Consider the following 25,389-nt stretch of genomic DNA (forward strand, 5'->3'; position numbering starts at 1 on the left):
GCCGGGAGGATCTACTATCTGGTTCTTTACAGACAAAGTTTGCCAACCCTGCTCTAAATCAAAATGGGAGGCTGTGAGAAAGCTGTCCATGCAGCATGGATTATTGCGATTCACTAAGTTCTCTGCCAGCTACAGAACACGGCGACTCTCTGATTTGAGGTGGTTGAAGATCACCCTATGCCCTCTCCCCACAGCAAAGCCCACGCTGCCTGCCGCCTCCGGGACCAGTTTGGTATCTTGTGCTCTTTTGCCATAAAGCCACCCTCTCTCTCCCACCGGGCTCCCCCGTGCATTAAGCAGAGAGCGCTGTCTCCGCCCAAACCCGGCTCAGCCTCAGAGCTCCCGCTGCGCTACAGGATCCCCTGGGAGGGCAGAGAGCTCTGTGACAGTTTGCCGTCAGGGTGTGCCCCGTTTCCGTCTAACAGGGAGGTTCCCAGGAAAGCAGGCGGAGGCCAAGGTCCACTTAGCCCAGTGTTGCCTCAGTGGTTCCTTTTGACTGGCGCCTGCATCTCCCCTCTCCCCACCATCACTGACCCCGAGTCCGCTGGCCCGAGGACAGCCATGCCTTACCTCTACCGGGCCCCAGGACCTCAGGAGCCCCCCGCCCCCAAGGATGCCCGTATCACCCACTCCTCGGGCCAGAGCTTGGAGGAGCTGAGGCAGGCATGTCTGCAGAAGGGCGTTCTGTTGGAGGATGCAGACTTCCCAGCCAACAGCTCCTCTCTCTTCTACAGCGAGAGGCCCCAGCTCCCCTTAGTGTGGAAAAGGCGGGGGGTGAGTGCTGCCAGGGCGGATGGGCAACAGACAGGGGGTGTGCAGCTCAGCAGCCCAGGAGGGGGCATCAAGGGAAGGATGGCCTGGGAGGCGTGGGCTATGCACAAACTGGACTTAGGCACATCTCCTGAGACCCCTAGAAGGTATGCGGTTTGAAGGCAGGAATGATGCTCGGGGGGCAACTGGCTGCTCTGGGTGGTGGCCAGGGTGTCTGGCTCCATGATTCCCCGCCGAGGCCCGGGACTCAGGATCAGAGAGGGTCTTGTCACAGGTGGTGAGTGGAAGTCAAAGCTTTATCCGGAAGTGTCAGGTGACATGTCCCACCAGAGCCCAAGGGCAAACACGCAGAAACGGGTGGGAGGTTGTTCCCCGCAGATCCCTTGCGCTAACGTTGAGACAATGCGCCCGAGGTGCTCAGGGGCTTCTGGCCAGAGCCTAGGATGCTCAGAGTGGACAGAAGCTCACTCAGCGAGCACTCAGGACCTGTGCGATGGACAGAAGTCATGTGAAGCAGGGATTCTCTCCCCAAACCATCTCCCTTCCTGGAGGGCAGCCACCATCTGTGTCCCCGCAGGCCCCCCGCCACCAGCAGTCTGGAGGTGATGGTCCCACGTGGCCCCAGCTGGTGCCTGGGACCAGGAGTCGATATTTGCCGTGCTGGATCAGTCAGGGCTCAACCTCTGACTGGGCGCCGGCTGGCTCTCCTTCCGCCAGGGAGGGTGCTGGTCTGGGAACGGCTCCTGTGGGGACAGGACGCAGTGGGCAAGGCTAAGGGTGCCGGGCCCAAAGAGGAGACCCTGAGTGCTGGTGCCACCCTGCCGCTAACTTGACCCCTGACCGTGGTCCTAGGCCTCAGTCTCCCCACCTGTAAGGTGGGAACGTTAACGACCAGCGTAGGTCCGACGTCTGGCACACGGAGGTTGCTCAACAAGTGACGGCTGTTGTTCTGATCGCGGTTGCTGTTACTGCAACAGCTCTGAATCCCATCTCACCATGAGCACCGTGTCGACCTCACCATCTCCCTACATTCAAATAATGGCGATATTGTAAACATGTCTACTTTAAACAAACAAACACGAAAACCTCCGGCCTCTTCAGGGCCGGGCCCAAAGCACACATAAGCTGTTATTTACACAGTGGTAAGCTCTTTTTAAAAAATTAATTAATTAATTAATTAATTTATTTTGGCCGCGCCAGGTCTTAGTCGCGGCACACGGGATATGCGTTGCAGCACGCAGGCTCCTTAGTTGCGGCACACATGCGGGATCTAGTTCCCCGAGCGCAGAGTCTTACCCACTGGACACCAGGGAAGTCCCACGCAGTGGTTAGCTCTTTACTGCTATTTCCCGTTGTAGACTGTGTGTGTGTGTGTGTGTGCGCGCGTGTGAGCGCACATCTATATGCCATGCTGCCCTGGTTCAGGAGTAAGCCACTTCTGATTGTCCAGTATTTTCCTAAGTATGACAAGGCGATCACGGAATGGCTCAGCCTTTCTTCTGAGAAATTCCAGTCTCTTCCTTTCCTCCTAACTGGTCTCCCTACTTCCAGCCGCAGCCCGTCAGGCCACGTCTACTGTAACCAGGGGCCTTGCCGTCCCCTGCTCTGCGCCCTCAGTGAGCTCAGCATTAGCCAGGAGTGAGGCCCAGGCTCCCACATAGCCCCTGTCCCCAGGCTGCCCTGCACCCGCCGCCCCTCCCCGCGGTCGGACCCTCCCGTCGGAACGCCCTGTCCATCTGGGAGGCCCTGCTCTGCCTGGGGAATCTGGGCTGTTGTTCAGGGGCCTCGCCCACCAAGCCTTCCTGGCTGCCTGAAGCACCGTCGGCCGTCCCATTTCAGCACTCATGCTGTTTAGATGTAATGACCTGCCCGTGTCCCTCCTCGGCGCCCAAGCCTTCTGAGAGGCAGGCCCTCATTCATCCCATACCCCACTGCACCTCAGCTTCCAGCACCTTCTGTCACCTTCCAAACAATGATATCAGCCAACAGTTACTATGACCGGCCAACACTGACTGTTCCAGGATTATCTCATTTAATCCCAAACAGTCCTAAAATCCGGGCATTGTCATTCTCCCCGTTCTAGCGAAGGAGAAGCTGGAGCCTGATGGTTGACGTGCACAGGCAGCACATGAGAGAGCCGGGCACCTCCCCAGGCACTGCCCCAGAGTGTCGGCCACTGGTGTGACTGGAACCCAACGCCGTCACCCCCGTCCAGGAGGGCGCCCACCCTCCAGCCTGCATGGCCATCCCCTGGCTTCAGGCGTCATTCTGGAGCCTATGGCTCGCCCTCTCTCTGCCAAAGTTGAAATTGCTCCACGATAAGAGCGTGATGTGCACAGGCCAGGCTGGAGACCGTCTTTGTGCCCTCCTGGAACGAGGGCCCCCGGGACCCCCAAGGGATTCCAGCGCCCCAGACCTCAGCTCTGGGAGGTGCTCACCTTAACATTGACGTCTGCTCAGTGTTGCCCCGAATGATGGGCGAGGCTCCCACCCAAAAACCTGACACCTCGGGCCCCTCCACGCTCCGCTTTGATGTATCATAACTGGGCAGCTGTCCTTCCTGCATTCACTTTCAGAATCCGTTCTGCCCCTTGCTTGGTCTGCGGCTGCGTTCGCCCGCTCTGTCTTCAGTCCCAGAAACACACTCTGCGTGTCTCCTACTCAGGGAGGGCAGGGGCCTTGCATCCTGTCTGACACACGTCTGTGAAGTCTGAGGCAAGGACCCGGGTGGGGATTGAGGCTGCTCTGGCAGGACAGAGCCCGGGGTCCCCGGGACGGGGTCAGCCAGGGCAGCAGCGCCACGGGAAGAGTCGCGGCGTCCCTCTGGGAGCCTCCGTGGCTCACGCGCTGTCTGCCTTTCTCCTCGGCTCTCACGTGCTGTGTGTCCCAGCAGCGACTGCCTGGCTGTCCAGTGGGAACGTGGGGCGGGCGCTCTGCCAGCACCACCTTCTTGGCAAACACAGCTCTGCTTGGGGGCCGGGGAGCGGTACCCAAGAGCAACCAGAGCCAGGAAAGTCAGAGGACGTCCGGGGGTGCTGGAGAGGCGCCTCGTCCCCCCGGGAGCCCGGGGCAAGGAGGCTCCGAGGGGGAACCTGGGCCTGGGGTTGGGGTAGGAAGGGGAGGTCGCCCGGGGGTGAGCCCTTCCCAGGCCTCGCGGGGAGGGCTGTGGATCTGGGGGGGCGTCTCCCGGCCTGATGGGGACACAGCCGGGGTGCAGTGCAGCCGAGGGCCTCCCTTCTGCGCCTGCAGCCCGAGCCCCTCAACTCACAAGCGCCTCGGCTTCCCTTCGCCCCCCGACTTCCTGTCTGCCTGCTCCCATCTGCCGTCTTCCATGCAATTCCCTGCTGACTCTTAGGCCTCCTGAAGGCCCCGGTGCCGCCTCGAGCCTGGGCTGACAGCCCCTGGCAGCCTGCGTGCACCACGGCACATGGCCAAGACCTCCCTGCACAGTGGGGCTCCCTTTGGGGCTGCCCTCCCCCCAGAGGCCACTGTGCTCCAGGTCCCCCTTCCCCCACCCCGTGCCCCCTTCTGCCTCGACAGCCCTGGGCACACAGCCAGGATCAGTGCACAGCCGTGGGTCGTAGGGCCCAGCCTCTCCAGCCTTGTTAGAAATGCGGCTTTTCCCTTCGTAAATTAAGTACTTAATAGAGAAAAGTCTGTGTGTTTGGCTGAGCCCCTAATGAGGTACAAGGTGAACCGTACAGCCCTGAAAGCAAACATTCCTGGACGTTCGGTCCCAAGTCCTCCAGTCCACCTGCTGGTGCCCAGGCTGGCCTCCCTCCCCGGGTCCCCAAGCCGCAGTCTGGGGTCCCCTCAGGTCTGTGGAGACCCCTCTGATCCTCCCTTCACAGGACGGTGGTTTCAGGTAACCCTCGTCCTCAAGCCCCCAGACAGCATTTCTCACGAACAAACACACCTCTGGGGCCCACACTCATATGCAGGACTCCCAGGCATAAGCGCCACGCACAGGAGCGCACACGGGGCACACGCGTGGGCCCGCGCACTCCACATGCCCACACACGTCACACATTTCAGCAGAGGAGGCACCCACGCCCGTCAGCACACGTGCCACGTGGCACATGGGCGTCCGACACTCCCACGCAGCGCCCCTTCACACACAGATGAATATGTAGAGCACAGAGGTCTTTCTTAGGGCAATGAAACTATTCTGTGTGATACTGTAATGGTGAATATATGACACCATGCATTTATCAGACACACAGAACTTTACAGCACAAAGAGTGAACCTTAATATATATGAACTTAAAAATCATCTAGGAGGATAAAGGAATCCCAGAATGAAAAGCAGCCTGTGACAAAACAATCTAATAGTATTACAAATCTATGAAACAAACTCATTGAAGGTGTAGGCGAGAAAGGCGTTGACCTAAGTAACTCTGGAAATGAGTGCAGTCTGTGAGATGGAAAGCCAGAGAGATTGGGACTTCCCTAGTGGTCCAGTGGTTAAGACTCTGCGCTTCCTAATACAGGGGGCGAGGGTTCCATCCCTGGTCGTGGAACTAAGATCCCACATGCCGCGTGGCAAAAGAAAGAAAGAAGGACAGAGGGATTGTACACAAGCACTGTACACTAGCTGGTTAAGGTGTTTCTCGTGGGGTACAGGACAACAATTCTGATACCATTATACATATCTACTGAATTGGACAATTAAGTAAATGGGTAGCAGATGGGGGAGGCCAGGTTTCTCACCGTTGGAGTGAGAGGTTACGAAGAAGTCTGGTGGAGGAGGCTAGAATGATATAAGTGGTAGTGTGTCAGAGTTGGGGACCTCAGTATGAACTCAGGTTTAGTTGAATAGAGATGGTTACACATTGATGAGTATATGCGTCACTCATGGGTTAGTACACTAACCCATTGTTTATCAGCTGAGAGGGCCTAGAAACAATGACAATCCCATAGCAACAAGCACTCTTATCTTCTCAGGTCTTGGTTTCTAACACCATTCTCCAATCAAAGGAACCAGGGCTCCTTGGAGATAAGGCTGATTGTAGAACTGGGGCAAGAAATACAGAAGATGAGCCTAGAGTATCTTGCAGTGTCAGGAAATGAATGTGTGTGTGTATGCTTTAAACACACACACACACACACACACACACACACACAGTGATGGAGTTATGTCAAAGGGACACAGGAGCCAACTGAAGGAGCCGAAAGTAGCCAAAGCTGGAACAATTAGAGCAGCAAAATAAGTAAAATGGTATTGGATTATAAATCAAAGTATAAAATTAATATTCATGAGTCCATACTGATGTAAATAAATCATTGAATAAATAAACGGGGGAGAAGAGACAAATCTTTCACATAGAAGAATTCCGGGGAATTTATGTAGACTCTCTGCCCTCAAGAAGGTCTAGCATGACCCCCACTCCTAAGTCCTTCCAAAGAGGACAGTAATGGGGGGTGAGAGGAAGTTCACAGAGGAGAAACATGACAGACAGGGGACCTCCACCAGTGATCAAGGCGACATCAACAGTGACAAGTCATGAAGACACGATGTATGCTCGCTACGACGTGATGAGAACGGTACTTCACCCCAGTCTATGCGTGAGAAAACCAGCAGACACATCCCAACTGAGGAACATTCTACAGAACACCGGCAGCGCCTCAAAACTGTCCAGGTCTGGGAGGGAGGGAGACACAAGAGGGAAGAGATATGGGAACATATGTATATGTATAACGGATTCACTTTGTTATAAAGCAGAAACTAACACACCGTTGTAAAGCAATTATACTCTAATAAAGATGTAAAAAAAAAAAAAAACAAAACTGTCCAGGTCATGAAAAACAAGGAAAGCCTGAGAAACTGTCACGGGCCAGAGGAGCCTCCGGAGACTTGACTAAGCGTGATGATGTGGGATCCTGCAATGGGATCTTCCAACAGAAAAAGCACGTTAGGTGAAAACTAAGGAAACGTGAATATGGTGTGAACTTTAATAACAATGACGTACTGGTTCAGTCACTGTAACAAATGCACCGCACCGATGTAAGATGTTAATGTACAACCGTATTAATCAAAGATGTGAAGAGAGAAAAGCGGCTGGGACTACACGGGTCCAGAAAGCAAGAGAAATGCCTCCATCTCCCTCTCGGTCTCATACAACTAACAGCTTCATGCTCAGGCCCCACTCCACGTGAGACGAGAGGAGGCTCATTTCAACCTCACAGCAGCCCCAGGAGGAGGCGTGCAACCCCATTTTGAAAACTAGGAAACTGAAGCACTGAGTGAAAACAGCATCCCTCAGCTTGTGAGTGGGGGAACTGACACTTGGACCTGCAGTCTGTCAGGAACCAGGGCTCTCGGCCTCCTTAATCAATAGAGGCTGATCAGAGGCCAGGCAGGAAAGTCAGGCAAGGCTTTATGGGGGCCCCTGCTACAGCAGGGGGTAGCGAGATCAAGCAACATGCTTCCTTTTCCCCTGGGGAGATGGGGCGGCGAGCTTGTTCCTTATACGGGGTGAGAGTAGCGGTGCGTCCAGGGGTCGGGCCGGAGGCGTGGCCTAGGCAGTCTGCCCACCCCTTAGGTGGCGTTGCGTGCGGGGGGCGTGCGCAGTGCCCTGCTTTTGCTCGCGGCTCTTCAAAAGTGGCAGTTGGTTATTTTTCTTGGTCTCTTTTGTCCAGAATTTGTCTCAACTGTGCATGCACGTGGTTATTTTTAGTCCCATACAGTTTCTTTGTATTCTGTTGCTCAAGGAGAGGTGTGTCCAGGTGCCAGCACGGTAGCCCCGCAGCCAAGGGTCCCAGGTCCCCGCCTGTCTCCTTACCACCACACCCACTGCCTCTCTCACAGAGTTCTCAGCATCTCTGGTTTCCTCAGAGCTCCAAGTAAACCCCATCCCTGCTTCCCACGTTCTTCCACACCTCCAGCCGGGGCGAGCCCCGGGAGGTGGTTCTTGGTTAGAAAAACTCTGGCTGAGGGGCGCCACCTAGTGGTAATCCTTGTTCCCTGCAGCCGTTGCCAGGATTTCTTGCCGCCCTCACAGGCTGAACGGGAGCTACGAGGCTCTGAAGGGGGCAGCGCCATCGAGGCCATAGAGGACTTCACCGCGGGCGTGGCAGAGACCTTCACAACCAAGGAGGCTCCCGGGAACTTCTCTGAGATTCTAGACAAGGCCTTGAAGAGGGGCTGTCTGGTGGGCTGCTCCGTTGACGTAAGTCGCTGGCTGGCCGCATCCCAGGCACTGTTCTAGGCTCAGATGCCAGGCTGCCCACGGAAGAGGCATACATTGCAGGGGGGCGGGGGCAATGCTTATTTATTTTAATTAAAACAAACGTTTGTGTTTAATGGTTTTCGAGTTGCAGAGGTAAGACGCCCTTGCTGTATCAGGTGGAAGAATCCTGAGATGATGGACAGGGCAAAACTCTGTCTCCCTCCCCCGGTCCATGCCGGGACGCCTGTCGGGTGTCCGTCACGCCTCTGTCCTCGCTCATGCAACAGGCACGCGCGTATATGCACAGACTCGGGGGCGGTGTTTACTGAATGGAACCTTACTATACACGTTCCTGAAACTTGTCTCTTTCACTTCATAGATCATGAAAAAATATATCCGTGGATAGAAACAGAACAGCATTTTTTCTAATTTCTTTATGCATACAAACACACGCATGTGATTTTAACCTCATCTATTTTTTGAATCCTATTCAACTTTTCTATTTCCTCTTGGATTATCCTGGGGAATTTATCCTTTGCTAGTAAATTTCCTCTACTTTTTCAAGTTTGTGACATAGAATTGCATGTCATAGGGTTATATTATTCTTACTGCCTCTTTGGTGTCTGTCCCTTGCTGTTGCTACGTGGTGGGAAAGGTCAGGTTTTTCTGTTTGGGGGCAAGAATGTCAGCTCTTCGGTGAAGTCCAAGCAGAGAACGAGGGGCCTCCACCCTGGGAAGAGGCTGGGAATCGCTGTATGTCACTGCTAACCACTTAGGGGGCTTCCCGTGTACCCATTTTATACGCCCACTCACAGGGCCCTCACCTGAGGGGGCAGGAGGGACTGCGCCAGACACAGAGCTGTGTCTGGCCAACTGGGGAAGGTTTGATGTAGATACTGCTCCTTTTTTGTTTTAGATCAGAAATGCTGCAGAACCTGAAGCCCGGACACCTTTTGGTCTCATTAGGGGTCATGCCTACACAGTGATGGGCGTTGACCAGGTAGGCGACAGGGACCCCTGTTGACAGGGTGTGGGGACAGGCTTCGTAAACCTATATAGCACATTGCAGTTTTGGACATGACAGAGGATGTCTCATCCAAAAAAGAAAGGCTGGAATTCAAAACAGCAAACGGGAGAGAGAGAAGAGAGAGAGAGAGAGAGAAGAGAGAGAGAGAGAAGAGAGAGAGAGAGCGACCTGTGAGGCCGGCACAGTATAAACTTGGTCAGCAGCTGCAAGAACCTGGTCTTTGTTTTTTCTGTTCTTTTCTCCCCTGATTCCACACCAGTCCTGTCATAGTCACTGTTCTCCAGAGAAGCAGCACCCATAGGCTAAATCTGTATGTGAAAAGACTTAGTAGTCGGAATTGCTCACCTGATTATAGAGGCCGAGGAGCCCTGCATTCCACAAGCTGGAGCCAGTGGTGGAGTTCCAGTCCCAGCCCAAGAGCCTAGGAACCAGGAGAATCAGTAAGTCCCAGCCCAAGAGCAGAAGAGGACCAAAGTCCCAGCTCGGCAGTCAGGCAGGGAGGACAAATTCTCCCTTCCTTTGCCTTTTTGTTCTTTTTGGACCTTCAGCTGATTAGATGGGGCCCACGCACAAAGGGGAAGGCCATCTGCTGTACCCAGTCTACCAGTTCAGATGCCCATCTCGTCCAGAAACACCTTCACAGACACACCCAGAATAATGCATAACCAAACATCTAGGCACGCCATGGCCCAGTCAAGTTGACACATAAAATTAACCATCACAAGCTATTCTCTGCAGCTGTAGTTCAGGGTGGAACTAATCCCCGGGGCGGGGAGGGGGGGCACCCAGACCCCACATGGCACCACTGTAACTCCGGTGAGTGCTTTGTTTGGAGGAGTGCACGGGAGAGAGGAGGGGAGAAAGTGAGATGAGAAGCAGAGGGTGGCGCCCTTGCAGGGTCAAGTTCAGTGAAGTCCAAAGCGTTTCCCTCCGTGCCCCACTTGGGTGAATCTCAAACCCAGTAGGTAGCGGACCTGGGCACCTCCGGTCTCCTCCAGCGGCTGCCATGTTTTGAGCGACATGCTCCAAATGAGTGGGGAGCACGGGGTGCAGAGGGAGCCTGTCCCTCCCCCTCAGCGGGCGGCGTGAGCAATGTGTCCTAGAGGGAGAGGCAGCTGGACTCTGGAGTGTTAGCTCCCTCCTCGCCCCTCCCTGTCTACACACGCCTTCCAATCATTCACTGGAGCAGGCCTGTGATTCCTGATGTCAGATCTTCTAAATGTTATTCCAAGAGATGGCAGAAACCTTCCCATCGTACACTCTGTTCAACTGCGTTTGCTTCCCCTCCACCTGTAAGGAATTCACCTCCCCACACATTTCAACGAATGAACCTCTTTCATGGCGAACTTGGACCCTGGAGAGGTCCTACTCACTTAAATGATTTTGCACGTAAAAAGAGAACATTTATGCCAAAGTGTTCTGAGAACTGAAATTCCTGGATCGTTGATGAATCGAAGTCTTTGACTCTCACCCTTCCACCCCCAAAACCTCCCTATGCATTGGTGCACTTTCCTGCTCTGGGCAGAGCCTGAGGGCTGAGTCCTCTTTCTGTACTGGCTCAAGGGCTCTCAGTGTGGCAGCAGAGACCCTCATGTGACACCTGAAAGGGGGAGAAGGTCGGATTTAGAAGACTCAGTCGTGGGTTTCTGTTTATTGCGGTTGTTTAAACTCCCAGCATGTGCTTATATTCTGCTCATCTGGGAGTCAGGTGCTAAGGATGAAGAAAACTCAGTGTTAGACCCGCTGACTGCTGGATTCTGAAGATACACGATAAATAAGACTCGGCCTCTGCCTCTGGGGGGTTCCAGCCTAGAGAGGAAACTCACTCGTTTGAAGATTCCTGAGGACTCACTTCTTGTTCATTACAATTCCGCTTTGTTTCCCAGATGCGACGTAACCATTCTAGGGTGATGAACGTAACGTCGCGTTCAATCGGAATTAGGAAATTTTGAGGGCTAGTTAACAACTGATGAGTTTTGACATGTTCTGAGTGTGTCAACAGGCTTTCAGAAAAGGCAGCCTCAGCTGGAGAGAACCCACCCTGGAGCTCACAGATGGATTTAGCATCTCACATTTCTCTGACGCTTTTCCCTTTTAGGTAAACTTCCAAGGCCAGAATACAGAGCTCATCAGAGTCCGGAACCCTTGGGGCCAAGTTGAGTGGACTGGGTTCTGGTGCCACAGGTCAGTCTCCGCCCATCCTTCTGACAGATCCCCACCTCCCTACAGTTCACAGGGTACGAGGCCAGGGCTGGCTTGTGCACGTGTGAAGAGGGGGCAGCCTGACTATAGTTCTCTCCTAGCTCCCGTTCAGGGAGGGTCCTGTCCTGTGTCTGGACCTTACTTCTGCCCTCGGGCCCTCCACGCTCTCAAACTTGAAGACTCACTGTGCCCTTTACCTTTCACAGAGTTGTATTATGTCAGTGACTGTATTACCTCCCATGGGAACTTTAAATCCCATGGTATGGTGAAGGCTTCATCCCAGTGATGAAGAGCTCGTGTGTGTGTGTGTGTGTGTGTGTGTGTGTGTGTGTTTGTGTGTGTGTTGGGTGCAGGTGGGGTGGCAATGAGTACTTTAGGTGTGAGAATCCCTGAAACATTGCCAAGCAGGTCGCTAAAGTGTTCTCTCTCATGGTCACTGACCATTGGCCAGAGGCCCAGTGGCCCACAGTGAGACAGAGGGAGCGGAGCAGGAAATTCATCCATCACAGAGCAGCCACCTGGGCTATTTATATGGCCCCCGATTATACAGAGAGGGCTGTCTGTCTTGTATGTGTCCCCTCCTCGTTCCCCGGGGAACAACCTAGGTGACTGGGATGGGGGCTGTTCCAGCTCAGGCAGGGCCCCCTAACCCGTCCCCACTCCTGCCCACCCACGGCTTGGGGGGCCCCAGGGAGCCTGGCAGCGAGTCTCGAGCTTCAGTGAAACGGGGCAGCGTTTGTCTTCGGCTCCCACAGAGGCACCAACCCCCTGGCCGTCGGTGTGCTGGGGGCTTCATTAAGCAGACTCCACAGCCCGGGCCTGACTGTCGGCCCCATCGCGGGGCTTGTGCCACCATCCCTGCCGTCTGCCGGGCTTCTGTCTCCTCAGACCCATCAAAGGAGGGAAGAGATCAGCCTCCCTCTCCAGTCGGAAATGGAGAGAAAGAGATAAACCCACATTAATGACACTGCTTCCTACGGTGAATAGATTTGGAGTCTCTCGGTTCGGGGATCGCGGTGTGTAAAAGGGCCGAACCCTTTTTCCCCCTCCTGGGGAACACGCAGAGGGAGAAATAAAGGAAGTGCATTTTCGCTGGCTCGAGGCTGGACACCAGCTTGCCCTCTGACCCCACTCGGCCTTGGGGTAACGGGGAGCTGGTCCACAAGCCGATCCCTGACACTGACCCTGCCTGCTGTGAGAACAGGGCTGAAGGGGCTGCTTACTCCCCCAGGCCCATGAGGTGTCTGGGGAGGGGCCCTGGGTACTGCTCTTCCCTGGACTGCAGAGATGTTCTACCTGAGTTCTCCCCGCCCCCATCCAGGACAAGGTCTACAGGGTGTAGGTGAGGTAGACACATCACTTACAGCACCGCAGTGGTGGTGACTCAATTTGAACTATTTAGAGGTGGTCATGGGGGTCACAGAAACTCCATGCACCTGGAGGTGGAACTCCTGGGTTTGCAGGACAATGGGCGCTGTGCACCTGAGGCTTCTTGCCCATAGGCGGGCTCGTCTACCTGGCAGAAGCCCACCGGGCTTCCTAGCGCGGTCTTGTAAAGAAGGTACTTGCTATGTTTAATGCCAAGCACGCGTGAACATGAGGTATTATCACCACTCTTCAAAGTGTCAGCTTGTAAACCAAGAGGAGAGGTAGAGGGCGTGTTCCAGGTCCCACATCTCAGCCCGCTGTGGCTGCTCGCTGGGCTCCTTCTGCCACCCTGTTCATGTTCAACTCCCTGTGACGGCCCCAGGAGAATCTTCCGTGGAGGAGGGTCCAGTGGTCCTGAGGGCCTTTTTGCATCAGCTGCACTTGGAGATGTACTTTCCCACCAACCTTTCCACCCACTGGCACATTTCCAGGGCCCCGATCAGGATCCATTCCCCACATAATGTGGACCCTGGTTCCTAGGGAGGGGCAGGTCCCACCCCAAGGCCAGTGTTGTTCCCATTGCCGTCCGTGACCTTGTACCTAATGCTGGCTTTGTTCACCCCTAGTTCTTCTGAGTGGCATTCCGTTGGCCCAGCCGAGCAAAAGTGCCTGTGCCACACTGCTGCAGACGACGGGGAGTTCTGGTACGGTGCTTGTCTCTGTTTTCCTTTCCGCATTAACTCCATCACAGGTGTGAGCGTGTCTCACTGCCCTTAGGTGTAAGAAACACTGCTTCTTCTTCTATTTTCTTTTATTTTATTGGTAAATCAAATCCATTTTTCTCAAAACCCAGGCTGGCAGAGAATGTAATGTCACGTTTGGGGGACTCACCCTATCTACAGGTTTAAGAGGCCCAGGGGAGTTAGTGCGATCCAGAAAACATGGGGCTGAGCCTCTGGTCTCCGGCCCAACCTCCTTCCTCTGAGCACTCCATCATCCCCGTTTGCACGTGAATTCGAAGACAGGCAGCCCTGACGCTCACAGGTACACTCCCTCCGTGCCCAGCTTGGTCACAGGGACCCTTGAAAACTTTTACCTGAGAGCATCTAAAACTACAGACCTAAGTGGGAAGGAAACACTCCTAACCTGGACTTTCCACAGGGCTGAATCTCTGTTTAACTGAAAACTTTAATGGGCCTTCATCTCTGGAGGCTTTTTTCAATCTTATTTCTTCCTGTCGGGTCCAGAAAGAGTTCGTGCATCCAGCCCTGCAAGACCACAAATTCTTTTTTTTTTTTTTTTAAGAAATACATACTTTTTAAATTTGTTTATTTTTGGCTGCGTCGGATCTTAATTGCAGCATGAGGGATCTTTCGTTGTGGCACGCGGGCTCTTCTGTGGCACGTGGGCTTAGATACCCCACGGCACGTGGAATCGTAGTTCCCCAACCAGGGATCAAACCCGCGTGCCCTGCGTTGGAAGGCGGATTCTTAGCCACTGGGCCACCAGGGAAGTCCCACGGCCACAATTCCTGGGTTTCTAGCTCTCTTCCCTTTCATGTGCTCAAACCAGTCCATTCTAGCCTGAACTCATCTCTTTTTTATGACACCTTATTAAATACAACATGCAAAAACTAGCACACAGTGACTAATATTCCAGTTTCTTCCCTTCTTTTCCCCTCGAGCGCAGCGTCAGTGAGCATTTGCTCTGGCTTCAGTATACTTACATATTTTCCAGACAACAACTGTGGCAAGTATTTTTGCCCTTAATAATATGGACATCTATTTTCCAGCTCCAATAGTCCCTTTCATCCTGCTGCCCAGCTGCTAAGCTGGCTCACATATTTTAGATTCCGTTATGGTGGTTCCACACTTCCAGTGACTCCAGGTAGCACCAGCTGCCGTAACAAGTAGATTCAAAATGTATAGACTCAAACGCAATCAAGTGTATTTCTCACTCATTGTAACCGTCCAGGAAGGCATTCCTATTCTGTGGGTGGCTCTCTCCATGCAGTGATTAGGGACTCAAGCTCCATCCTTCGTGTGGCTCTACCATCCTCTGGAGTGACACAGTCACCTGCAGAAAGCCAGCAGAAGAGGGGGAAAAAACAAAAAAACCTTTGGAGAAGATATCCCCAATTCCTAAAAGCCTTGACCCAGAATTAAGACACGCCACCGTTTTCATCCTCCACTAGCTGGAAGGCCCCGCCTAGTGAGTGAACTTGGTGTCCTGCTAGCCATCTGTCTCAGGAACCATGAGTTCATAAGTAGAAGAAGTTTGTGGAAAACAATCAGGGTGTTTGAGAGATTGACAAGCTGTTGAATTGGAACTTAGACACACATCGACCTTGAATTTTGAGTACTGTACAGGGTTGATGAGTTACATGAAGAGAACAAACCCGAAGAAAGCGAGGTCTGGAATTCGGATTCTCCCATGAATTGCCAAATAAGAGCAGGCGGGGGAAACAGAGTTTGAGAGGCTACGTGAAGTCAAGCTAGTGGAAGGAAAGTCAGGCCCAGAAGGAAGGAGAAACAGGGCAGAGGAAATGAGGAAACCCCCAGGGAGAGACCCAGCAAAGGGAGTGCCCTGTGCACGGCCCACGGTCAAGCCCTGCACCATGACTGCCCTTCCAAAAGGAGCTGCACCCGACCCCTGGGGCTGAAACTGGCCCGGGCAATGTGTGACACTAAAACTGTCAGCACTCTGAATCTGGAGCCTTTCCTCTGGGAATCTTGACACTAAAGCCTTTCCAATCTCTTTCCACTTTTATCTTTCACCGCCCCTCCTCCCAGGACATACTCCCCAAACTTTCCCCTCTCTCATTTATGAACTCCTCTCCGTCACTGAATCATTTTCATTTGCAGTACAGTGCTGTCATTTCGCCTACTTCAAAGGAAAAGTGTTCCTCCTGGGGCTTCCCTGGCGGCACAGTGGTTGAGGGTCTGCCTGCCGATGCAGGGGACGCGAGTTCGTGCCCTGGTCCGGGAGGATCCCACATGCCGCGGAGCGGCTGGGCCCGTGAGCCATGGCCGCTGAGCCTGCGCGTCTGGAGCCTGTGCTCCGCAATGGGAGAGGCCACAACAGTGAGAGGCCCGCGTACCGAAAAAAAAAAAAAAAAAAAAGTACGTGCTCACACCCACTACCCCTACCTGCACCCCGGGGACCCCAGGACTCCCATGGAGGGGACAAGGGACGTGTGACGGATGCCTGCCGCCTCGAGCTCCCCCAGAGCCCCTGCTCCTCCCAGCTGCAGACCGGCTTTTCAGAGCTGACGTTAGGTAGACTTTAAAAATAGCTTTCATTGCTCATTTCTTTCTTTTCTAAAAATATTATTTATTCTATTTATTTACTTTTGGCCGCATTGGGTCTTCGTTGCTGTGTGCGGGTTTTCTCTAGTTGCGGCAAGCGGGGGCTACTCTTCTTTGCAGTGCACTGGGTTCTCATTGCGGTGGCTTCTCTTGTTGCAGAACACGGGTTCTAGGCACGCGGGCTCAGTAGTTGTGGCGTGCAGGCTCAGTAGTTGTGGTTCGCGGGCTCTAGAGCGCAGGCTCCATAGTTGTGGCGCACGGGCTTAGTTGCTCCGCAGCATGTGGATCTTCCCAGACCAGGGCTCGAACCCTTGTCTCCTGCATTGGCAGGTGGATTCTTAACCACTGCGCTGCCAGGGAAGCCCGCTCGTCTCTTGATTACACTAATGATTCAAGTTTATGGTAAAAGATTCTGAAAAATGCAGAAAAGCCTAATGACAGAGGCAAACATCACGGCTAATCTCACTACCCATAAATAACCACTTTAACATATATGTGTGTGTCTTTGTGTATGTGTTTATGTACCAAATGTGTAGTCTGTGGGTGTGTGTCTGTCTCTGTATATATAGGTACACACATAGTAGGTATTACACTATAGATGCAATATTATTTTTGAATTAACAGCTTTGAGAGTTAATTTGCATACTATACAATTTACCCATTTGAAGTATACAACTCTGCTACGTGAAATAAATCAGACAGAGAAAGACAAATACTGTGGAATCTAAGAAATACAACCAACTAGTGAATATATAACCAAAGAGAAGCAGACTCACAGATACAGAGAACAAACTAGCAGTTACCAGAGAGGAGAGGGAAGCAGGGGTGGGGGAAATAGGAGGTACAAACTATAGGGTGTAAGACGGGCTACAAAGATGTATTGTACAACAGAGAATATAGCCAACATTCTGTAATAACTGCAAATGGAAAATAACCTTTAAAATTGTATAAAAAATAAAAAAAAATTTTAAATAACATATACAACTCAGTGGATGTTAGCATGTTCATAGAGCTGTGCAACCATCACCACAATCAATTTTCATTTGATTCAGAGCACTTCATCACTCCAGAAAGAAACCACGTACCAGTAGCATTTACTACCCTCCCCCGAACCCCCAGCCCCTGGCAAGCACTCATCCGTTTTCTGTCTCCATAGACTTGCCTGTTCCGGACTTTTCATATAAAAGGAATCATATAAAATGTGCTTCTCTTTGACTGGCTCCTTTCACTTAGCCTGACACCTTCCAGGTCCCTCCATGTTGTAACGTGCCAGGACTCCTTCACTTCTTTTTATGGCTGGATAATATCCCATTGTCGGAATATACCAGGTAGGGTTTAGCCATTCATCCATTGATGGACACTTGGGTTGTTACCCCTTTTTCGTTATCATGAATAATGCTGCTATGAACATTCGTGTACAAGCTTTTATGTGGTCATGTGTTTTCATTTCTCTGGGGTGTATAGCTAAGACAATTGCTGGGTTAAATAGTAACTCTATGTTTGCTTCTTAAGAGGCTGCCTATTTTCTAAAGTGATTTCTGTTCCTTTCCACTAGCAGTATGTGAGTGTTCAAATTTCTCCAATAATTTTAAACCCTGTCTCCTAAACTTTATTTTTATGAGCATTTCCCCAGAAATGATCTTAAGAATTAAAGCATGATTCTTAAGGATTGTGTAATAATCCATCATGTGGACATAAACTGTTGTCCATACCCTTCCATTGGTCATTTGTATCATTTCTAAGTTTTTGCCATTACAAATAACCTGATGATAAAAATCTTAACTTATAATTCTTTGCTTGGGACTCTTGAAACTCCGATAAAGAGTGGAAGGATATCCCCATTTTTAAAGCTTTTAAAGCTTTTTTTATATTTTGCAAATGTTCCTCCCCAAAGACCATGTTCTACTCTCACCAGCATCTGAAGAGCGACTACATCACCACCCTCACCAACCCGGATCTAACCACCCTACTGGACTTTCAGCAGATGGAAATAGGTTTATCTTATCAAGGGTCAACTGAATTCTGCTTTCTTGTGTGATTTCAGAAAGGGACATCAAATTCGAGAAGCTAAGCCTGACTTCCTGTAAAAAGGTCATTTCTCTAATGGACGTATCCTTCCAAATATGCAGGCAGAAAAGGATGTTAAGTGTTTTTCTCTAATGCAGACTTTCCTAGAATGTGGAGAGCCTTCTTCACAGAGAATAACCAAAGCCTGGAAGACACTGGTGCTAGAATTGGAACAAAATCAAGAGGCACACGGGACTTCCCTGATGGCGCAGTGGTTAAGAATCCACCTGCCAATGCAGGGGACACGGGTTCGAGCTCTGGTCCGGGAAGATCCCACCTGCCGCGGAACATCTGAGCCCGTGCGCCACAGCTACTGAGCCTGCACTCTAGAGCTTGCGAGCCACAACTACTGAGCCCGTACACCTAGAGCCCATGTTCCACAACAAGGGAGGCCACCGCAATGAGAAGCCCGTGCACCGCAACAAAGAGTAGCCCCCGCTCGCCGCAACTAGAAAAAGCCCGCGCGCAGCAATGAAGACCCAGTGCAGCCAAAAATTTAAAAAAAAAAAAAAGAGGCACAGACTGGCCAGTGGGGGAATGTTTGTGAAGGGACTTGGGAATCTTTTTGCCACTTTGGGGTGCTGTCCAGGGCAATGAAGAGTTCTTCATATGAGTGTTTTCAACCTTTCTTTTGCCATCCCCCCTCACCCCCGCCATGCCCCCTCTTCAGAGATTCATGGCTTAATAATTAAACCCCCTCTCTCAGAGCCCTGAGTCTGTGTCACACATGTCAGCCATGCCAGCCCATTGCCCTCCTCCCCTGCAGCCCCAGGAGCCTTGGGGTGATATGATGCTCACGTCTTCCTTTCTTCCTTAATTCACTTGCACAGACAAATGGCAATGGGAAGCAGCTAGTGTTTGGTGAATTCAGAGTGTTCTGGGACAAGCTGAAGAAGAGGGCAGTATGTAACCCAGCCAGTGCGTGGCTGCTAGGGGACTGTACAAGCCTAGAGCAGAAGGGGATTTTATTTTATTTTATTTTTAAATATTTAAATATTTATTTATTTATTTTGGCTGAGCCACGTCTCAGTTGAGGCATACATGCGGGATCCAGTTCCCTGACCAGAGAGGGAACCTGGGCCCCCTCCATTGGGAGCACAGAGTCTTAGCCACTGGACCACCAGGGGAGTCCCAGAAGGGGATTTTAAAGGTCCAGGTGCTGCCGACCAGAGGATTTGTGTTTGAAAAGGTGGAAGGGAGGAAATCAAGATGGAATTCCCATATTTACTTCCCATACTTATGGGAGTACCGCAGGGCTTCCACCCAATATGAAAGGAAAACAAAGGGACCCACACTTTTGGAGACCCTAAGCCTACCATTGCCCCTTCCACCTGGTGAGAGGAGTCTCTCCCCTGCATGGACCCCATGACTGCCATCAAAGGAGCCTCAACGGGTGCTTCTGCGTACTCGCATTCTCAGTGCCTCTGCTCTCCCCCTACAGAACCTTTTCCTTCAGTTTGACGCTGACAAATCTGGTACCGTGTCCCCCTACGAGCTGCGGACCGCCCTGAAAGCCACAGGTAAAGGGAAGCCTGGGCCGCGCAAGCCGTCTGCGTGCCGGGTGCTGTCTGTGGCAGCCACTCACCTCTCGTGGCCCAGGGAGGGGGCTGGACTTTGACCAGAATCGATGCTTCTTAAGGACAGGGCCCAGCCTCAAATTCAGGACTTGTTCACTCTCATCAGGGATCTTTAAAGTGTATCCACTGGGGCTGAACTCAGCCTGACCCCAGGAGGCCTCAGCCTCTGGCCAATTCTCTGGCCAAGCAGAGTTATACACGACTCTGGTGGCAAGCTCCCAAACCTTTAACTTCTGCTTTCAGATGGCGATTAACACAGAGAGGCAGGGCATGTCCATCCCATGGTTTGGGGTCAGGTTTGGGGTACACAGAGTTCGTGTACCCCTCTGCCACGGAGGCCCGTCTCTGGCTTTGTCACCAGCAGACTGAATCCAAACCAATGATTCCGTTGTCGTTTACACCCATTTCCTGAATGAGGGATGGGCTCCAGGTGGCATTCCTAACCCTCTGGCAGCCCCTGCCAGGGCAGTCCGAGTCTCTGGGGCTCAGCTGTCCTTTGCATAGGACGGCCACTGCAGCCTACACCCCGCCAGGCCACAAGGCATTTCTCACAAAGCAGGCTTCGCAGACATACCCCTGGGCCCGGCCAAAGCCTGGAATCTGGTTCCCTTCCAAGTAAAATAAACATCGGGAAACACTGTCAGCTTCATGGTATGATAATGGGACAAAATCAGGACCAGCTCGGGTCCTGTGTGATGGCAAAGAAACGAAATTAATTATAAATGTGGAGAGTGCCACAGAGGAGAAGGGCCTGATCTTCTTAGGGTCTGGGGACCTGGTTTCTAGGGCAGAAAGACAGAGCAGGGGGAAAAGGGAGCCCTTCAGAGAGGGAGGTGTGGCCACGTCCTTCTTTTCCCGGCTTGGGGAGGGGGAGGGAATCGGCCCTCACCCCGCCCTCTTCCTGCCCCACCCAGAGCAGACGCCAGGACTCTGGGTGTTGCCCCCAGCCAGCTCCACTGTGCAGGCTCCAGAAACCATGTCCTTCCTCTGGACTGGCCCCCTCTTGGTCTGGAATCGGGAACGAGGACACAGGAAGACCCTGGGCAGGCTTCTAAGCAATATTTGAAACATCTCCTGGAAAGGGAGCGTGCAGGCTGAAATGAAAGAAGGCAACGCTGGTTAGAAATCAAAGCCTTAAGTGTTGAATCTATAAGGAGCGTTACCATCTCTAAACTCCTCATTCGACCAATGAGCAAAGAGGTCGAATGAGCAAAGAGAAGGGAAGCAAAGCACCCAGGCCCAGGTTCTCGCTCCATCGTGGGCGTGTGTGAATGAGCCTAGCATGGGGTGTTTCACTGAGGGCAGCGACATAACTCGGTCTCCAGAGCCCCCAACACCTCTGGGTTAAAATGCCCATGAGAAACAGACACTTACTGCGGGTGTCCTGGCTGGAATCCCCCCAGGGCCAGCGGGAGCTGGAAGTGGAGCCCTAGAACCAGAGGGTGGCACCGGGTTTGGGGCTTAAACACTGTCCAGGATCAAGTTCTCCCAAGCAAGGCTTCCTGAAAAGTCAGCAAGACCCTATGGGTGATGTGAGGTCAAAGCCAAGACCCTGAACTTGGCGAACTCAGAAGGTTCACCAAGTGACACTGTGGGTTCCCCAATGTCCCCCGACAGAGGCTCACTGTCGTACTGCATCGGAGCCATGGGCGCCGGGTAGACACTGGCTCCCTTCCTTGGGGCAGCCCTGGGCTGACTGGTGCCCCTGAAGGCGCACCTGTGGGGCTCAGCCAGGGCAGCCATCCTCCCCCTCTCCCCGCAGGCTTCCAGCTCAGCTCTCCCCTCTTGCAGCTGATCGTTCTCAGGTACGCAGACCAGGAGCGCCAACTGGGCTTCGATGACTTCCTCAACTGCCTGGTCTGGCTGGAGACTGCAAGCCGTAAGTGTCCGGGGGGCTGCGTGTTCCTGAGCCCAGGGAGAGCACACCTCCCTCCATCACCTTACAGGAGCATGTAAGGGGCAACCTGCTGAGAACTGCAGCAAAGGCGGGCTGAGCCACACGCCCTGCCATCTGTGTGCCATGTGCGGCTAGCCGAGGGGTGGGTGTGCACGTCTTCTCTGCAGTGCGCCTGGTACCGTCATCCTCCATCCGCTCCCAGTGTCTTTGTGGGAGGGTAGCTGGGTGGGAATGGGGCTTCTGCCGCGAATCAGAAGAAAGCTCAGATCCCATCACAGGGCACAGAATCGGGAGTCTCTCTCTCTCTCTACCTCTGTCCGCCCCCCTCCTTCCCTCTCCATCCCTCTGTGTTTACAAAAGCCCTAGACACTGACCCGATTGTCTCAAAGAAGATCTGTTTGTTAGCCCAGGAAGAGAGAGAGAGAGAGATTACGTACAGGTGGTCCTTAGCGTTTGCAGTTCATAGCCACCCACCCCTCACTGGGTAGTCACGCAGTTGAAGCTGAACGAAGCACATCCAGAGCCTGTGACTTAACACCAGGGTGACTGCTGTGCAGGTGTCCCCCCGGATGCCCACGCTCTGGGGTCACCATCTGGAATCTTAATAATTTTTAAAAATATTTATTTATTTATTCATTTATTTTGACTGTACGGGGTCTTAGTTGCGGCATGCAGAATCTTTAGTTGCAGGGTACAGACTTCTTAGTTGCAACATGCATGCGGGATCTAGTTCCCTGACCAGGGATCAAACCAGGCCCCCTACACTGGGAGCGTGGAGTCTTACCCACTGGACCACCAGGGAAGTCCCTTGAATCTTAATAATTTTTTTTTTTTTTTTTAGAGTTTGTTGTTGTTGTTTTTAATTTATTTTTGGCCGCTTTGGGTCTTTGTTGCTGCACGCGGGCTTTCTCTAGTTGTGGCGAGCAGGGCCTACTCTTCCTTGCAGTGTGCGGGCTTCTAATTGCTTGTGGCTTCTCTTGTTGCAGAGCACGGGCTCTAGGCGTGCGGGCTTCAGTAGTTGTGGCGCGTGGGCTTCAGTAGTTATGGCTCGCGGGCTCTAGAGCACAGGCTCAGTAGTTGTGGCACATGGGCTTAGTTGCTCCGCAGCATGTGGGATCTTCCCGGACCAGGGCTCAAACCTGTGTCCCCTGCGTTGACAGGTGGATTCTTAACCACTGCACCACCAGGGAAGCCTCTTAATAATTTTTTTAACAAGGGGTCCCACAACAAATTATGGAGCCAGTCCTGCTTGGCACTTTCTAAAGTATGTTTACTGGGTGACTTCCAGGCACTGGCTAAACAAAGGCAAAGTCTGTGCTCCTTGGTTCCACAGTGGGGAGCTCCCGCTGCTTCTTTCAGGACACTTAGAACACACGGAGTTACTCATTTGAAGCTTGTCTCCACCAGACTCTAAGCTCCAAGAGAGCTGTACTGAGTGGACAAGCAAGGTACACATGATGACTAATGGGGATGATGGTCTGAGACAGGCGGGCAGGTCCTGCAGGGCCTGGCCGGTGACCTCAGGGCCCAGGCTTTCTCTGGGTGTGAGTGGGAGCTAATGAGAGGTGCATTGTAGAAACAGCCTCCTCAAAGGCAGTCGCTTATTAGACTTACAGGCCAGTCAGAGCTGACCTCGAGAGAGTGAGATTTGGTAGCTTCTCTTCTCTCAACTGCCCTTTTCCTTTCTGAATCCCCTCAGGCCCAGTCCTTTCCTGCAGGGGGTTCTCAGCTCGTTCTTATAATTGAGGAATCCTAGCGAGAAGACACTCAAAACTGAACATCACTGGTCAGTTTAGCTAAAAGCATATCAATATTATTGATCTTTTCTAAGAACCAACTTTTATTTCCTTGATTTTCTCTGTTCTTCAGTTTTCTAGGATCCTTATGTTAGATTCACCATCTGGAGAACTTTAAAAATCCCAAAGCTAGGGCTTTACCCCAGGCTGATTTTAACTTTATTCTAGAAATTTTTGCTCATACACCTAAGTATAAAGTGGGATACGGAGGGTGGGAGGGAGGAAGACGCAAGAGGGAAGAGATATGGGAACATATGTATATGTATAACTGATTCACTTTGTTATAAAGCAGAAACTAACACACCATTGTAAAGCAATTATACTCCAATAAAGATGTTTAAAAACAAAACAAAACAAAACAAAAAAATAATAACTGGTCCCCGTGTGCCCTCCACCGGTGCCTCTTAAACCCTGCCCCATGACAGTCCCCAGGAGAGCATCCCAAACGGTTAATGATCAGGCTACAAAGACCAATTAAATTAGAATCTAGGGGGTGGCAACACAGCATCATCTTTATAAAAATTCCCCAGTGGTTCCAGCGCCTTCCACCCAGCCTCACTTGTCACCTTGCTCACCTTTTCCACATGACCCCCTAAAGCATACTGTTTTTCCTGAGTTATTTAATAACAGATCTCAGAAATTTGGTCCTTTTGTCTGTAAACATCCCTATCAGAGAGACTTCTTTTTAACATAATCGTCATGCCGTTCGCACCCCCACAAAATTCTCAGTGAGTTCTAAACATCCTCTAAGCCCCGGTCCACACTGAGATTCCCCAGGTCTCCTCAGGACCTACTCACTGCACGTGGCTGCTGGGTTCTGTCTCTTTTGTTCTGTGGCAGCCCCTCCTACTTCCTGGGGTATTTTAAAGGTCCCGGGTGAGGCTCAGGTAAAGCCAGTGTGGACTGGTTCCACCACCTGGACTAAGATGGGGAGACTGAGGCCAGGAGAGGAAAGTAACTGTCTCGGGTTATTCAACGCGGCACACGGGCTCTCTTCTACCCCAGCTCTGCCTGCGCGTGGGGCCACCAGCGCTCACCTTCTCAAAATGGACTTGCAGAGACTCAACAGCTTTCAAGACTCATGCAAACCTTTATGTACATGTGCTTTTTTTTTCCTCTGGAGAGAAGGTCCATGGATTGCAAGGGCTCTGTAGCCCCCAACAGTTAAGATAGGGGAGATGTTTCAGGTCCACGAGCTGGCCGGCTGACCCACATACAGTAAATGAAGAGACCCACTCCCCAGTGCTCAGGCCACCGGCTTCTGCCATCACAGGAATTCCAGAGGCTCCCCCAGTTGAGAGACACCCCGCTCAGGGGACCTGAGTCTGGCCGCCGCCCTAGAAGATGCTCACCTCTTAGCAACAGATGGAGCGGCTTCTCCACCAGCCTCTCGGAAGGCCCCTTGGCCATGGGAAAATAGCTAAGCTTGTTGAAGGAACTTCTCCGCAATGATACCTTTCTTGTGTCTCTCCCATCAGGGATGTTCCAGGCCCTCGGCACGAAGAACAAGGAGTTCATTCATTTCAACATAAATGAGGTATGACCCAGCCAGACTTTCCGCTCAGGGACCCAGCCAGGGCTAGGCACAGCCCACACTCCATAATGCTTGCTGAATGCATGATCACATGGGAGGGTCCACATCTACCCTCAGGGTAATAATAATAATAATAATATTGCTAATAGTTGTGAGGCACTATTCATGTAGCAGTCAGTAGAAGCCTACAGTAGCCCTTTGAGCTAAGGACTAATAGTATCCCCATTTTGCAGAGGTGGAAACTGAGGCATAGAGAGATTAATCCCCTGGAAGAGTGAGCGAGCAAACCCTGCCCTCTTGTCCCGTCCTCCTTCTGCCACATGGGCTCCGCGGCCTCCTGCCCTCTGCGTTCCGAAGTTCACTTCTTCTTGTTCATGACGTTGTCCTGTGGGTCTCGAGATTCTCGGGGGGGGGGGGGGGGAGCGTGTGTGTGTGTTTCTGCGCATGCGCGCATACCTCAAAGCCCCTAAGGAATACACAACTTTTACCTGTTGCAGGGGCTGATCACAGCAAAAATGATGGAGGGGAGAGAATGGGTCAGTTCTGGAGGCTTGGATGAGGGGTCCCAGGAGTGGATAGCCCTCCCCAGCTGCCCAGAGTGTGGTCTGTGGGCCAGCGGCATGGCCATCACCTCGGGGAGCTTATGAGAAATGCAGAGTACCACATAGTGATC

At 52.3% G+C, this 25,389-nt stretch overlaps 1 protein-coding gene across 1 annotated transcript; it reads left to right on the plus strand.

Annotated features, from left to right (window-relative positions):
* The first annotated feature begins 561 nt into the window (after positions 1–561).
* On the plus strand, positions 562–24,725 carry CAPN9 (calpain 9). Its single transcript, XM_029245893.1, is given in 12 exon segments — positions 562–774; positions 2,446–2,591; positions 7,773–7,795; positions 7,798–7,940; positions 8,857–8,940; positions 11,066–11,151; positions 13,164–13,288; positions 17,890–17,954; positions 18,743–18,814; positions 19,354–19,432; positions 21,252–21,368; positions 24,661–24,725. Coding segments are annotated over 12 exon segments (1,218 nt in total).
* The last annotated feature ends 664 nt before the right edge of the window (positions 24,726–25,389 follow it).

This window comes from Monodon monoceros, unplaced genomic scaffold, assembly GCF_005190385.1.
Source record: "Monodon monoceros isolate NGI ecotype Baffin Bay Population unplaced genomic scaffold, NGI_Narwhal_1 Super_Scaffold_4, whole genome shotgun sequence".
NCBI classification, from domain to species: domain Eukaryota; kingdom Metazoa; phylum Chordata; class Mammalia; order Artiodactyla; family Monodontidae; genus Monodon; species Monodon monoceros.